The sequence below is a fragment of the Euleptes europaea genome, chromosome 5 (assembly GCF_029931775.1).
Source record: "Euleptes europaea isolate rEulEur1 chromosome 5, rEulEur1.hap1, whole genome shotgun sequence".
NCBI lineage: Eukaryota > Metazoa > Chordata > Lepidosauria > Squamata > Sphaerodactylidae > Euleptes > Euleptes europaea.
The window spans coordinates 49,828,478-49,844,800 of record NC_079316.1 but is presented as its reverse complement, the minus strand read 5'-3'; the positions used below and the strand labels follow the sequence as shown (position 1 = coordinate 49,844,800).

At 41.2% G+C, this 16,323-nt stretch overlaps 1 protein-coding gene across 1 annotated transcript in view; it reads left to right on the top strand.

Annotated features, from left to right (window-relative positions):
• WDR33 (WD repeat domain 33) overlaps nt 1-16,323 on the top strand; it is a 58,122-nt gene that overhangs the window by 40,030 nt on the left and 1,769 nt on the right. Inside the window, exons 15-21 of the mRNA XM_056849342.1 lie at nt 824-976; nt 1,912-2,913; nt 4,864-4,966; nt 6,064-6,529; nt 12,795-12,961; nt 13,075-13,155; nt 14,044-14,232. Of these exons, the coding sequence (XP_056705320.1) occupies nt 824-976; nt 1,912-2,913; nt 4,864-4,966; nt 6,064-6,529; nt 12,795-12,961; nt 13,075-13,155; nt 14,044-14,232 (2,161 nt within the window). The remainder of the gene's footprint in view (nt 1-823; nt 977-1,911; nt 2,914-4,863; nt 4,967-6,063; nt 6,530-12,794; nt 12,962-13,074; nt 13,156-14,043; nt 14,233-16,323) is intronic.

Sequence of the window (16,323 nt, the reverse complement as noted above, 5' to 3'; positions counted from 1 at the left end):
ATGACAAACTCAAACATTCTGAGAAGTACAGTTTAAAACACACTGTATTTTGACACACTTTCCTAAGCAGGGTTGTGCCCTTCTAACCCACTGACTTCAGTAAATTTGCAAGGGTGAAGTTCTGCTTGGGAATGCGGTGCAAAGCACCCTATTTCAAAATTCTCTTTGGCACCTAGCAATATTTCATCAAAAGGTTTGGTTCTTTGGGTTCGATCCAAACTATAGTGTTTGTTTGCTTTATATGTTTATATATGCTATGCTTTCCAACAGATCCAGATACTTTACAAATAAAAACCAAAACCAGCCAAAACAGAAAAAACAATTGCACTACACTAGTAAAAGCTTGATAGTAAGAAGCCAGTTTAAACCAAACACATTGTCATGATAATCACGTTTCCAATAACACCAATAAAACTTAGTAAAAGAGCCATAATAAATTCAAAGTACAAATGCTAGCAGCCATTACAGAAAACAAAATAGCAACTGTAGTTATTACAATTCAAAAACTTAACAACAAGTAGCAGCAAAAGGTGATGGGTTTAAAATGGTTAAAACTAGGCTTTCTCAATAATCCCCAGAAACATCCTCAACACTCTTTAAAACCAGTAGTTTGCAAACACTATTGAACAAAAGTGCTCTAGCTTGCTGCTGAAAGATTACTAGGTTTGGTGCCAGAGGAAGGGTGTTGTGGGGGAGTTGGATCCAAAGATGTTGTTTTGCCAGAGAAAGATCTTCTTCATTGTGTGGAAGTGCATCTTTGGATCCATCTCAGTGTATTTTGTCAATAATACTTTGATCATACACTTTTATTATCATCTTTCAGGCTTGGATGCAGAATAAAGTTCCCATCCCCACACCCACGGAGCCGCTGAATGACAGAAAGGAAGATCTTAAACTAGAAGAGAAAAAGAAGTCACAGGCAGAGATTGAGCAGGAAATGGCAGCGCTTCAGTATACTAACCCACAGCTTCTGGAGGTATGTAACAGGGCCAGCATCAGCATAACTTCAGGTGGGGACAGCTCCAGAGGTCCTGGGCTTCCAGCAGGGCCCGCTGCCTCTCCCAATGCCCATCTTCCCCCTTGTGAGTGCTGTCACCACCCACACACTCTGCTGCACGCAATGCCCAGTACTGTCAGTGGAAAGTGTGCAGGTGGTGGGTACGCTGAAAGCTCTTTAGCGTGAAGGGCAAGTTACCCTGTTTGGTGCCATTATAGATGCTTGCTAAATACAGTCAGTTTAATGAGTAAATTATGCCACCAAACATTGTGGAAAAGATTTCCCTGCTCCTGACAAATCTCTAATTGACAGGTGTATAGTCATGATATGGTAAAAGTTCTTGCTAGAGAATTGCATCCCTTCCTAGCCATTTTTTTTCCAGTTGAACCCTGTAGATAAAGTTGTAATCTGAATTCAGAGTCAGTATACTTTAGTTTCCAGATGTTCCTGAACAGTGTTTATATGTGTGAGTCATTATTATTAGCTGGAGGCCTGCAAGGAATTGCACTGGAGGGGATAGTTTGGAAATTCCTCACTCACTCATCAGTCTTCCCCTACAGAATTTAAAATATCTCCATATATCTAGTAGGCCACTGTCCCTGTCTTCCTGTTTGTTTTTTCTTTTAGCTGACTCCAAACTACTGTTCACATTCTGTGCCTTTTGGGAAATGTTGACCTTTTTCGGAAAATGTTGGGAAATGTTGACCATCAGACCTTTTTCGAAGGGTTTTTTGGCTCTATTTTGTGTTTTGTCTTGATACACACATGGTCATATGTTTCTGCATATCTGAGGAGTTCCTTGAATATTTAGAAACCGCAGTGTCATGGAGGAAGTTGGTTTTGGTGCTTTCATTTTTGGCACAAGGTACGTACTTTACTGTTAGATATCACTGATTATTATTATTATTTTGCAGCAACTGAAGATTGAGAGGCTTGCACAAAAACAAGCTGAGCAAGGTCAACCACAGCCTCCTGCAGGAGGACCTGTTCATGGACCCCAGCATTTCCCAGGGCAAGGTCCAATGTCTCAGGTGCCTCAAGGCTTTCAGCAGGCCCATCCACCTCAGCAGATGCCAATGAATATGCCTCAAATGGGACCACCAGGACCACAGGGACAGTTCAGACCTCCAGGACCTCAAGGACAAATGGGGCCACAAGGTCCTCCTTTACACCAAGGAGGTAGCGGCCCCCAAGGGTTTGGGCCACAAGGACCTCCACAAGGACTACCAAGGCCTCAAGAGCTTCATGGACATCAAGGAATGCAGAGACATCCTGGTCCTCATGGGCCAATGGGGCCTCCAGGGCCACCTGGTCCACAAAGTAGTTCTGGACCTCAAGGACACTTAGGTCCACAAGGCCCGCCTGGCCCTCAGAGTCATATAGGACAACAAGGCCCACCTGGGCCACAAGGTCACTTAGGTCCTCAAGGACCACCTACTGGACAAGGACCACCTGGCCCAAGAGGGATGCAAGGTCCTCATGGAGTGCAAGGAGCTCAAGGGATGCAGGGTACTGTATCTCAAGGGCCCTTGATGGGACTTAATCCAAGAGGTATGCAGGGACCTCCAGGGCCCCGAGAGAACCAAGGGCCTGGTCCACAAGGGATGATGATGGGTCATCCATCACAAGAAATGAGAGGACCTCATGGTTTACTGGGACATGGTCCACAGGAGATGAGGGGTCCCCCACCTCAGGGTTCAATGATGGGGCCTCCACAAGACCTGCGTGGGCCACCAGGTGCACAAGGACAGCAGGGACCTCCACAAGGCACTATGGTAGGACCTCAAGGAAACATGCCAGGGCCTCAAGGACAGCAGAACCCTTCAAGGGGACCACATCCTTCCCAGGGCCCTCCACCTTTCCCTCAGCAGAAAACTCCCTTGCTTGGTGATGGTCCTCGAGCCCCCTTCAATCAGGTACGACTAGTAAAGATGGTTCATCATGGTATATGTCAGCAGGATGGTACTGTCTTTAAAAATATATATGATTATTTAAAATGTATAAGCACAAAATTTCCAAAGTTGCCCATAATCCCAAAATAAATTAGATGAAGTTTGGATTGTATAGCTTGTTGTTCATTGTAGAATATGACAATATGATTTATAGTTATTAAAATAAAGCTCACAGTTAATCTGAAGCCACGAAGAGTATAAATAGCAGTAGTGCATCAAAGATTGCAAGAATGTTTTTAATGTAGATTTTTCCCTGGTAGTTCCAGCATGGTATAGTGGTTAAGGTGTCGGACTGGGATCTTTGAAACCCAGGTTCGAATCCCCACTCTGCCATGGAAACTTGCTGGGTGACCTTGGGCCAGTCACTCACTCTCAGCCTCGACCCTGGCAAGTAAGGATGGGAGACCTCCAAGGAATACCAGGGTCGTGGTGTGGAAGCAGGCAATGACAAAACACCTCTGAACGTCTCTTGCCTTGAAAACCCTATGAGGTCGCCATAAGTCATCTGACTTGACAACGCACACACAGTTCTTATTAATGGCCACAGTCCAGAGTGCCATTAAACTAGCTCCTGCCAGCTAGACTTGTGAGCTTTTTTATTTCCAAGTGCATCATTTTTCCCTCATCACTACACATGCTACTTTTGAAGGCTGGAACATTTGAAAAGCCGTTTTTGGTGTGAGGACCTGTGAGCTATCCTTTGCACCCACCTCAGGCAATATTGAGATTATAGCCCATGTGGTCCAAATGTTAAAATGGCTCATATGTTCTTAGGTTTTAGTGTTACCAGATTGTTTTTACTTCAGTTGTGCAACAAAATATTTTCGTATTTGTCATATCTCTATCTGTACAGATTGCTGTAAAGCACACTTAAACTGGGTTATAGTTCCTTTATAAGAATAGAAACATTCTACTTATGAGTAGTGAGATATTTGTTGAGAACTGATAGAATGCAAAGTAAAGGAGAAAGTTGTCAGTGGCTGTAGCTGTGCCTGCATTATGTTGGGATGGTGTGTGGTGTGGACTATATTGGGGCTATTGTCAATGCTTCCTTGTGCATGTTTACACCTCTTCCAAGGTGTTGTGCATTTCTTATTCTAACCCTTAGTAAAGTGATAGAGTCATGATGCGCCTACTACTCTGAATGACTGGGATTACCAAAATTGCTGTGAGTCCTGGTTGGTTGTTTTTTGTGTTTAGTAGGGAGATTTAATTTTTCCAGAGCCATGTGATTCATTTGCAAGTCCATGCTCTGTAGCGTTGTAAGGGAGAAGAGGAGAACTACAAAATGTTCTAGAATTCTCTAGATTTTCTTTTTTTATAGAATGTCCAGATGCAAAGGAGAAAAAGGTTCCACTGCTTTTCAAAAACTTCAGCAGATTCTCTGCTGCTCTATGTGGGGCCTGTCTGTTCTGGGACCTGTCCTGGGACCTTGCTTTGGAACATCCCTATATAGCCTACTCTCCTACTTCTATATGAGAAAGGGCAGCTGAACATACTGTGAATTTCTCTTCTGTCTTAATAGGTAGGAGAGCAAGTAGACTCACTCAGGAGTAGGATATATACTTGTGGGTGAGGGGCAAGGTCCTGGACCTGTGGTTTCCTGCTAGAGTAGGCAACCGTAAGGCCTGGTTAGTCTTTCCTGAATTGTTCAGTTTGTTTCTTATCCACGGGTTTCCTGGTTCCACTGTAGTTCTGTTCTGTTCTGTTCTAATAGCTCTAGCTAAAGTTGTCTCCAAAACTGGGAGTCAGTTCAACTTTGGAAGGAGATGTTAAAATTGTTTGGCTGTGCTTCCTTAGTCCAAGGAGAGTTAATGTATCCTTCCTTCTGTCCTACCTACTAAGAAAGGTTTTTTTTTTATGATAAGCTGAACTTTCTATTTCATAAACACCTCTTTTATATTGAACTTGCAGGAAGGACAGAATCCAGGTCCTCCACCATTGTTACCAGGTTTGGGGCAGCATGGAGGGCCTGGCCGACACGGCCCTCATAACCAAGGACCTGGTCCTAATAAAGGTAATTAAATACACTGCTCACTTAGAGTAAAAAGCCTTACGCTCCATGTAATTGCCAAACAAGCCTGGGCAATAAATAAATAAATCTTCCGTGCTGTATTGGGGGGTGGGGGTGGGTAGTGCATAGGCTATATAAGGCAGTGTATATTTTTTAAAAAATTATGTCTTGCCTTTTGGCCCTTTAAGATCACTCGACCCTTCTAACAACAAAGAAGATACATTAATGTTAATAAAGCATTGGAACTAAAAAATTGAGGTTAAATCATTATAAAACAATAAAATACACACTCAAATAGCGTGCTGACATCTTACAGAAGTAAGGAGTAATTTAGGTGATTAATTCCCATGGTCTCTCAAAGCCTATATATAAAATTGTCAATACTCTGGCACTGGTGTTCTGAGATACCTTAGGCCCAGGCTCTTTCAGGCAGTAAAGGTTAATACAACTACTCTGAATTGTGATCAGAATCAGACCATTAAATAATTACAAGTAAGTAGCTCTTACCAATAGTCTGGCATATGAATTCTGACCCAGCTGAAGTCCCCCAAATGATTTTCAAACACAGCCTTTCATAAAGTTCATTATCGGAATACTCTCTGGAAGTTATCATGGCATGTTGAGTGGTGGTAGCAAAATGCCAGTCTTCCAGAAGAGGGCAAAATTGGTAAAAACACTTCTAGCTGACAGCTAACTTTGCAGACGTTGTATACATGCTATTTTGGTTGGTATAAATAGATTAATGCATGAAAAGACTAGCTGAAATTTCAAATCAGAAAAAAAATGAAATTGCTTCTGTTAATGCAACAGGAAGGCAATGAATATATACAAACTGAACAGTATAATAAAAGAACAAAATTGGTTTTTAAAATAACTTTTGCTCAAACAGTGGAATGCATATAAAGAGGTGAAATAATCTCTCAGGGAACTAATGATATTGAAAACTCAGATGATGGCCTAAATGGTAATAAAGTGCACTATAGGAAATGGCTAACCTTCAGTATAGACTTTCTTCTAGAAAATTAGAACATTCTAAGAGTATTAATGAATAATTTTAAAAGATTCGTTGCTAACAGAAATGTCTGTGTGTGTTTGTCAAGGTGATTCTCGTCCCCCAAACCATCACATGGGCCCTCTCTCAGAACGAAGGCATGATCAAAACAGTGGTGGTCCTGATCATGGCCCTGAGAGGGGTCCCTTTCGAGGTGGCCAAGACTGGGGTGATGGTAGAGACAGTAGAGGCATGCAAGACAGACGAGGACCTCATCCAGATTTCCATGATGATTTTGACCGACCAGATGAATTTCGTGATGACTTCCATCCAGACAAGCGATTTGGCCACCGCTTACGTGAATTTGAGGGACGAGGAGGCCCATCCCAAGAAGACAAATGGAGACGTGGTGGTCCAGGCCCTCCTTTCCCCCCTGATCACAGAGAATTTAGTGAAGGAGAGGCCCGGGGTCCAAATCGTGGACCTTCTGGACCTTGGGAAGGACGGAGACCTTCAGATGAGCGATTTCCTCATGATCCTGAAGATTCACGGTACCGGGGAAGAAGAGATGAAAGGTAAGACTGATTTTTATTAACTGAAATTTAACTGAAACAGATCTCTCCTGTTACACACTATATTAATTTCACATAAACATGTATGTATATCTTTATGAAAATGTTTTTATTTACAAGTCCATCAAATGACCCATTATTAAAAAACTGTTTTCATCTGCATAGCAACCCTGGAACTCCTTAGTGGTTCTCATCCAAATACTGACCCTGCATAGCTTCTGAGATCTGACAAGATTGAGCTAGCCTGGGCCATCCAAGTCATGGTGCAGATTTATATAGGGATGTAGAAAGAGAAATTTGTAGCTTCTTGGATACTCTCCAAAGCAATCTTAGGTGTGACCAAGAGTCTTGTCATTTCCATGTTATTTTTTACTTTTCTGTAATTCAAGCTGTTTGCCCTGTGATATTGGTTGCTCCAAAAACTCAGCAATAAGGCCCACAAAATAATTCCATGGGGTTGGATTCACCCAGTGTTTCTTCTTGTGAAAAAGATGGGGGGGTCCCTTTGACCACCCCAAAAAAGCTATGCAGGGTATCATGGAACCTGTATGTATAAAGGCAATGTGGGTCAGTGGCTTTAGTAGGGAGGTGAATTGGGTGAAAAAGCTGGCTGAATCCAACAAATGTATTTTGTTCCTCTTTTGAAAAGCAAAAAGTACATTAGACAATATGGGCCTTTACAATTTTTGAGGAGGAGAAGAAATGTTTTCCTCTTTTCATCCTTAGAATCATAGAATAGAATCACAGAATCATAGTTGGAAGGGGCCATACAGGCCATCTAGTCCAACCCCCTGCTCAATGCAGGATCAGCCTAGAGCATTCCTGACAAGTACTTGTCCAGCCTCTGCTTAAAGACTGCCAGTGAGGGGGAGCGCACCTCCTCCCTAGGTAGCTGATTCCACTGTCGAACAACTCTTTTACTGTAAATTCCCCCCCCCCTAATATTCAGGCAGGACCTTTCCGCCTGCAATTTAAACCCATTATTGTGAGTCCTATTCTCTGCTGCCAACAGGAACAGCTCCCTGCCCTCCTCTAAGTGACAGCCCTTCAAATACTTAAAGAGTATTTGACTGTAGGCCCTTGTGAGTTGTGAGAAGCATATGTCCTCTCTCTTGCTTCCTTGCTTCCTTCCTCTCTTGCTTCCTTACTATGATCCAGCTAATGAAATATATGCATAAAAGCAGGTTTCTGAGCTTATATTTCTTTAGTTGAATAAGGAGAAGGCATAAATTAGATGTGCATACATATTTTCACTCCTTTGAAACAAAGCATTACAAATGGAATCTGCACTTGCGCGCACAATTAACTGCACACCAATTTATTCCCACTCCTGATCCAGCTCAGATGATCCATGCTGATACCTTTAATTGGATCCTATCTCTGCTCAGCAGGAAAGCACTCAGCTCGAGCACAGAGGTACAGTTGTTTCCCAGCCTTGCCTCCAAGTTAGTTGCTGGGATAGAGATGTAAAATATCTTGACACTTTGAAGCCGTCGGGGGAGGGGGGGAGTTGTACATGCTGTACATTTGGAATGAGTGAAATGCTTTTTGAGACAAATGTTTTTTCTCACACCACAAATACAATATATAGGAGGGTTTTCTCAGTATTCCTCAAAAACTTACAAGTTTTCAATTGGAAAAAGTAAATGAATTTTGAGTGTAAAAACCTTGCCTCACGCTAATTCATTCTTAAAGTGTGAACATATTTTATAGGAGTTTTTTCAGCACCCCCCCAAAATTGCCATTTTTTGTAATAGAAAAGTTGAAAAAAGGCCCTGTTGGGGAAAGAAAAATGTTTTCCCCTAAATTTGTCTTCCCCCCTCTTGGTCTTCTCAGAGCAACAGTCATTACTCCTCTGCTCCAGCCGGTGAGCACCTGATTCAAATGGAAGAGTGGTTTGCACTAGCTATCCAGTCAGTTCTATGGCAGCTGTCATCACCTGGCAGTTTGGAGGAGATTTCCAGGAACTAAGGAGTGTTTTTAGAGGATCAAGGTTTCCCTTAAGTAGGGAAATTCCCCTACTCCCCCCGCCCTATAAAAGAACATACTCAGAGCCTCTCCCAGGGTGTGTTTTGATGCCCAGTGAATCTCCACATGAGAACATCATTTATTAGTAGTTTGTAGTTGTTACGTTGTGGAGGCAGCAATAAAGCTCAGTCTATTTAACTTAATTACTTTTTTCCTGGTTCTGTCTCCATGATGTCATCGCTATTTGAAAACACAAACAAAGTTAATTGATTTCTCAGACAAATTCATTCAATCATTCATCTCATTTTCCTGACAAATCCAAAAGGGCCAACCTTTGCATATTTCTAGCCTGTACAAATCTGGAGCGGTTGTATTTAGAGCCAGAAGTTATGATTCAACAAAACTCTGTTCATGCAAAGAACAATGCTGTTGTTAGTTCTTTGGCACTTGTAGTGCAGTAATGCCAACGACCGAAGAAACAAACTACTTTTTAAACGGAATAATGTGACCTCCTTTCGGCACCTGCAAAAACTTCTAAAAAACCCAAACAATCTACCTGTCCAGTTCCCTTCCTTTTTGGAATGTGTGAAAAATAGTTAATAACCAAACAAAAGTAACATGTAAACAATGTTTAAAAAGAAAGGGGAGCAGCACTGACGGTCTGCTCTAGAATCAATTTGATACCTGAACTGTCAAGCAAATTATTTTGCTAACTAATATCTAGCAACACAAGAAAGCTGATATGGCAGTTTGGTTTCGCAAGTGATGAACAGAGAAGCCAAAGAAAATCATAAATCTCTTCTTTATCCTGGGACAGATGGGAATGTCCAGGGTACTCTTCTATAAACTGGAAAACCTTTTAGAGAATACATTAAAACAGCTAACAAAGAAGGGCCATGCTTTGATTAGTTAAGCACAGAGAGAGAGAAAAGTAGCATCTGTTGAAGACCTTTAGAATTGTTACAATTTATTCAACCAATTTGATTTGAATTTTAAATGTTTTCTTTAAATGTGAATGCTGCGTGTGTGAGTGAGTGAGAGATGTAAAATACTACGACTTTCTGTCCCTTTCCTGTTTTCTTTTTCTTTCTGTTGTGCATGTTAGCAGGCCTGCCAATCTAAAATGTTAATTAAAGCAGCTTATAAAATGATTAAATTGCATTAAATGGCTGCTTGGACTAATGTAATACTTCGTACTGATTAATGCAAAGCCCGAAATAATCAGCTGATCTTATTAGGGGTCAGTACGCTCAATTAAATGACACTGCATAATGTCTGTCCATGAATAATCTCTTCAGTACATATTTGGCTCATTTTAATTCTTGCGGAATGCTTCTGTGTCTGTGCACAAAATTTCCTTCAGCCGCTGCTGTATCAATCTTATAATTCTTCTCTCAACTCTTTTCTTTTTTGTATTGTTTGTGTTTTCCGGAAAGCAAACACCAAATGCTTCATAAATATTGTAAAACCAAGTTTTGAAAATATTCCATTATTATGATTGCTGTAAAATAATATTTAAATTTGTAATAAGGTAAATGATGTTCCTAAATAAAAACATTTATGTTTTGCTTGTAATAGGATTGCATTCTGTCTTTAATGAGATAAGAGATGGGGTGTCCCACAGTGCCCTAAACCATTCCAGCACCCCCTTAGTCAGTGAGGAGACTAGAGAAAGTCTTTTGAAGTAGGAGAGCAGTGAGTGGAAGGTCTAGACAGAAATGCTTTAAGACTATATTTTGAATATTAATTGAATAGGCAATCAGGTGAATTTCGTATCAGTGTCAGGAACAGAAAGTGAAACAGGGCTGGTATGAGATGAAGATGTTTTGCTTTAAAGTTGTCTGTGGTGTTTTGCAAATACCAGAGTGTTTAAACCAAAACTATTAGTTTAAAAATGAGTTTGTGTGGACATGGCTTGTGGGTGTTTAAAAAACTGTTGATAACATGGAGGCACTGATCTTCATGAGGAAATTCTGAGCTGACTTGCCTTTTGTGGATTTGTTTCTGCTGTTTTCTTCAAGTGGTACAGTATCTCTTCTTAGACAGGAACTCCTAACCATACCTTATTATTAGTAACCTAACAGGACCGTGAACAAAGTAATTTGTCCTCCATCAACACCGTTTCCAAATAATTGTATGCTCGGTCTTAGAACAAATCAAGCCATTGGGGTCCCCCAACCTTGTTGAGCCTGTGGACACTTTTGTAATTTTGAGAAAGGGTAGAGGTCACAATAGAATGGCTACCAGGGGAGACATGACCAGTCATAAAATGGCTGCCATGTGGGAAAATTACTAAATGTTGGGTGATTCTAAGCCTTCTATGATAGAGCTATTTCCAAATGCGCACTCCTTGCAGACCCAAAAGTGAAGCCTTCTGGAATCCTCCAAAGCATCTCCTGCTCCAATGAGGTATAGGAAAGCCAGGACTGGCTCTTTACTTTGGGAAGAGATGTTTGTGGAAGAAACAGGTGGTTACCAGGAAATACACTGATGGGCACCATGGCTTCATGTTGGGAACACTGGCCATTGTTTACATTGCTCCACTCTTTCAGTTGTTGAAATTTTTTAACAAACTATTGACCATTTCTGATAATCTCTTCAGGCTGAGGATGTCATTTGCTAAATTTGTGAACTCTTTGGAGTGATAAGTAATGAGCAAACTCTTTGGGATGATCAATATTGAGAACCAGTACTGTGTAAACACAAGCCAACTTATTTGAGTTTCAGGATCTCAAAAAAATGCTGAATTATAAAATTCCATTTTAGCTTGGGATAGGTGCATCACTAAATCATTTTACCAAACATAGCACATGTTGTTTATATATTGGAAAAGAATATGAGATGGCTTCCATTAATATAATCCTCTTTATTAACTACCCCTTTCATTTAATGTTGTGCAAATTTAATCACAATTTCCTCAGCTTTGATCCCACAAGTCAACATGAGAAACAAAATGCAAGCAGTTAAGCTTGAGTTCCATTGCCAGTTCTGATAGGGTTTCATGTTTTATTGATTGGTGGCATATGGTAGGAGACCAGTCAATTGACTGTTTGTTATCTGACCAGAGTCAAACGTTTCATGAAGTCAAGAATGCTGCTGTATGAGTGGCAGCCTACTCTATTACTGCATCTTGTGGTCATCTGACAGCAATAGCTCTTCTGGAATCAGGGTCACAGATGCTTGCACCCTTCATTTTGGAGTAGGTACTTCCTGCCTTGAAACACTCCAGAGTGCTTGTTTGTGCCTTCTGAACACAGAAAGGCTGTAGGAAGAAGTATGAGTAAATATATGGATGTGGTCATTACAGTGGCACATTTTACAGCTGCCTAGGAGTCAGAACTACTTCTGATATCAATTGCATTTACTATGGGAAAGCATAGTAAATCTAATCTTAATCTAACCTTTTCTTCACCTTTTCAAGCTCTACAATATACTTTTTCAGGTGCAGTGACCAGAACTGTACACACTATTCCAAATGTGGTCTTACAATAGATTTGTAAGGGAAGGATGATAGTGGCAGTTTTATTCTCTGTTCCCATTCTAATTATGGCCAGCATGGAATTTTCCTTTTTTGCAGCAGCTGCACACTGGGTTGATGCTTTTATTGAGCTATCCACTACCACCCCAAGGTCACTTTCTTGGTCTGTCACTGCCAGGACATTTCCCATCAGTGTATATATGAAGTTAACTTGGGATTATTTGCCCCAATATGCATCACTCTACACTTGCTCACACTGAATTTCATTTGCCATTTTATAGACAAGATAAACCGTAATTTGTTGCCTTGTCCAAATCGGGTGGTTTGACAAATTGCAGTTTATTCTAAACCAGGACATCTTTAATCTTGGTGCACCATATGAGGAGAAAAAGAGCAAACATGAACCCAAGAATGTCCTAGCTCATTTGCATTGCCAATAAACTGGTTGGTCATGATGTCTGAATGCAATAACTATCTTCCTCCTCCATGGGTCAGAAATACTGACAGTGCCTTTTTTCAGTTTGTTCTCTAAGCTAGAAAACAGTTTATCATGCAGGATGATTCTACAGTTGGTTTTCCTGTAATAATGATAAGAGATGATTAATTTTTTAAAAAGCTTTTAACTGACAGAAAGCCCTGGTTTTTTATTTGACAGAACAGACTTAATAATACTTCCCACGGTAACAATTGCAGGTGTTATTTTTAAAAAGGGTTACACTGTTGTTGTTTTTTAAGTTTTAAGTTTTGGTTTGAGCCATGGACTTCTAAACATGGACTTCTAAATAACCCAAGTGTATTTGTACCTTTTTTTCTTTGGTGCAGTTTCAGAAGAGGTACACCTTCAAGACATGAGGGCCGTGGACCCAGAGGGAGGGACAATTTTCCTGGGCCTGATGACTTTGTGCCAGAAGATAACTTTGACTCTTCAGAGGAGAATACAAGAGGAAGAGACCATGGTGTCCGGGCACGAGGTCGAGGTACTCCAAGAGGTAAGGCAACGTTGTTTCTTGCTAGAGATGTACAAGACAATACAACTGGGATTTTTATTGGTGTAACTGAGTTGCTCAAGCACCTTCATATTCTATTGTATGTTGTTATGCAGGGGGTCGAAAAGGTCTGCTTCCCACTCCAGATGAGTTTCCACACTTTGAAGGAAGTCGAATCGACGGAAATCGAGACCCAGGTGAAATTGGAATAATTTATGCAAGAGTGGCTATTATCAAATGTCTGATGTTGGTTATTCTTTCCCATATGCAACTTAGTAGCTGCTTTCACTTCTCCATTTGCCTGTCCAAAACCAATAAAAATGCCTTGGTGGCCATGACTGGGCAGAAAGGCAGGATATAAAATGTGTAAATAAATAAAATAAATCTAAAAACTTCTGGATTTTTATTTTAGCATTTTTCTGAATACTAGATTTTTAAAAAACCCAGTAGTAGTATAGACTATCATAGCCTATGTCTCCCCTCTTTCATGCTGTTTTTATTACTATCATATATGAAACTACAGATCCTAAACCTGGCTTGCTTTTTCTGTCTTAGTCCAGCAATAGACCATCTGTGTTAGATCCCTCCAAGACGTTTCTCCAGCATCCCTTCCAAGACTTTCTCAGCCCTTGTTACCGCATCCACTTCCCTGCACCATAAGTCTGTCAGCTATTTCATCTCACCTTTCTGAGAAATTTTGAGCCTTCTGCAATGTGCAGTATGTTGTACTCACCTTCATCCCATCCTTGCCCAAATATTGGTAGCTTGAATTCCCACTGCATGGTGGTTTAATCCCCCTTCCCTAGAAGAACATGCTCACATTCTTAATCTCCTTCCAAGACCTCAAATTTAGTGATCTTACTGCAAGGGCTGCTATTCTTTTTCCTGTCCCCTAAGAAATATGCCCACAGTCTGTTTGCCTGCCATCTCTGACGCTTTCTGATGAAGGCAGAGAAGGCAGCCTCAGGAGGTGGGGAATATTTGGAACAGCATACATTGTGAAATTTTATTTCCTCTCAAAGGATTCTGCCTGTCTAATGACATATGTTAATAGTAATTCTTTATGTGTGTTGCAACATGTTCAGGCCCTCGCCAGGATCATCCTCCTCATGATGGTCATTCTCCTGCAAGCCGAGAACGTTCCTCCTCAATCCAGGGGATGGACATGGCCTCATTGCCACCTCGCAAGCGTCCTTGGCGTGATGGGCCAGGAACCTCTGACCATAGAGATATGGATCATATCCAAGGAGGGCCTCCAGAGGAGAGAGGAAAGGGTAAGAATAAGTCCTTGAGAAATAAGACCATTTCTTCTAGAAAAATAGCCATTGAAACATAGGGGAAAAGATCAGTTCAAATAATATTAATATTAATTATCTATATAAAGCACCTACACTAAGCATTGTACAGTCAGAGTGTCAGACTAAGACCTGGAAGACCTGGGTTCAAATCCTATCTCAGCCATGAAGCTCACTGTGAGTGATCTTGAGCCAATTACTCTCTCTCTCTCTCAGCATCACCTGCATCGCAGGGTGGTTGTTAGAATAAAATGGAGGAGAGGAGAATGATGTATGCTACCCTGAGTTCTTTGGAGAAAAGGTGGAATAAAATATACATTAAATAAATATACCCCACTTACCTGAAACATAATTGTGGTTACTAATTTCCCCCACTTATTTTTCTAATTTGCATTTGTGTTTTGCATCAAACAACCTGCAAGTAACAGCAGACACTTGCTAGTTTATTGAAACACTTGTGAAACTACACTAAAGGCAATCTGTTCTTGTTCCCAAGACTCCACAAAACGTTTGCTGACCTTGGTAGCTAGCTGCCCCTTGTGGGTAACCACTAACCCTGCCTCTCTCCCAAATCCTCTGATGATTTATTCACAAGAAGGATAAGTTGTTCACCAATTTTGCATTTAGCTTGTGAGCATGGGCTTCTCGGAGAGGGGAATCAAAGCACCATGCAGTAGGAGCACAAGCTACTAATACTTGGATGGGGGGGCGGGATGAAGGTGAGTAAAACATACTGCTTACTGCAGAGGGCTCAAAAGAAGATAAAAAGTTGAGAGATATGTTAATACTTTGGAAGGCCACTTTTGCAAACAGAAGCCATCTAACCGTTTCTGCTTAACCCATGTGCTATCAAAAAAAACTTTTAGTAAGAACTTAATGAGCCCTGTGGCACAGAGTGGTAAGCTGCAGTACTTCAGTCCAAGCTTTGCTCACAACCTGAGTTTGATCCCGATGGGAGTCAGTTGCAGGTAGCCAGCTCAAGGTTGACTCAGCCTTCCATCCTTCCAAGGTTGGTAAAATGAGTACCCAGCTTGCTGGGGGTAAAGGAAATATGACTGGGGAAGGCACTGGCAAACCAACCCGTAAACAAAGTCTGCCTAGTAAACATCGGGATGTGGTGTCACCCCATAGGTCAGGAATGACCCGGTGCCTACACAGGGGACCTTTACCTTAAGAACTTGAGAACTTCCAGTGCTGTTGTTCACATTAAACTACTTGATGAAGAGGTCCACTAAAAAGAGATGTGTTTGTCTTTGGGAAAGTGCAAGTAATTTAAGATAGGGCCTTATTTTAAAGGGGGGGAAGTTAAGGCTGCAATTCTCCTAACCACACTACACGGAAAGTATGTACATAAGATGGTGCCTAATAGTTAAGTGAGTATACCACTGGGCCATCTACCTAAGTATTGTCTACACTGACTAGCAGTGGCTCTCTAAGGTAGGGGTCACCAGCGTGGTGCCTGCCAACACTTTTCTGGCGCCCATCAACTGTTTTTAGGAAGTGAACTGTGCCATCTAGTGCTTTTGCCCAGCAAGGATTCTGATCAACTACTGGAGATTTGATTGGAGATTTGATTGGCTGTGCAGATTTTTTTAAGCTGCTTTGGCAGCAGCAGTACCATGCCACAAAATTGGTGAAAAATAGAAGTTTTCAAGTATGCTACCAGTTTAAAATTCCAAATCCTGGTTGTTTACAATGATACCACCATTACAAGGCTGATCACTGTTCTGTCTGAAAAAATTCACCAGGTCATATTTTCAAAACATGCTCTAAGCATTTCAGTGTGGGAAACATAAAAACATTCTGTAGAGTGAGTGACTCGTTTGTGGGCAATATGAAGCAGAAGATGAGGTATTATCTACACCACTGTCCATTATATGAAGACTGAGAGAGAAATGTACACATGACTGTTAATAAATGGTAGAGAGCAGCCAGATTTGTGAATAGAGTGCTAGTGGTGCACAAGGGCATCTTTGGGAGAGTTTACATTCAAACTTTCACTCTCAGAATTGCCATGCTCCAAATTACCACTGCAAACAATTGCTGTTCTGCAAGAGGGGACCCCTCCTT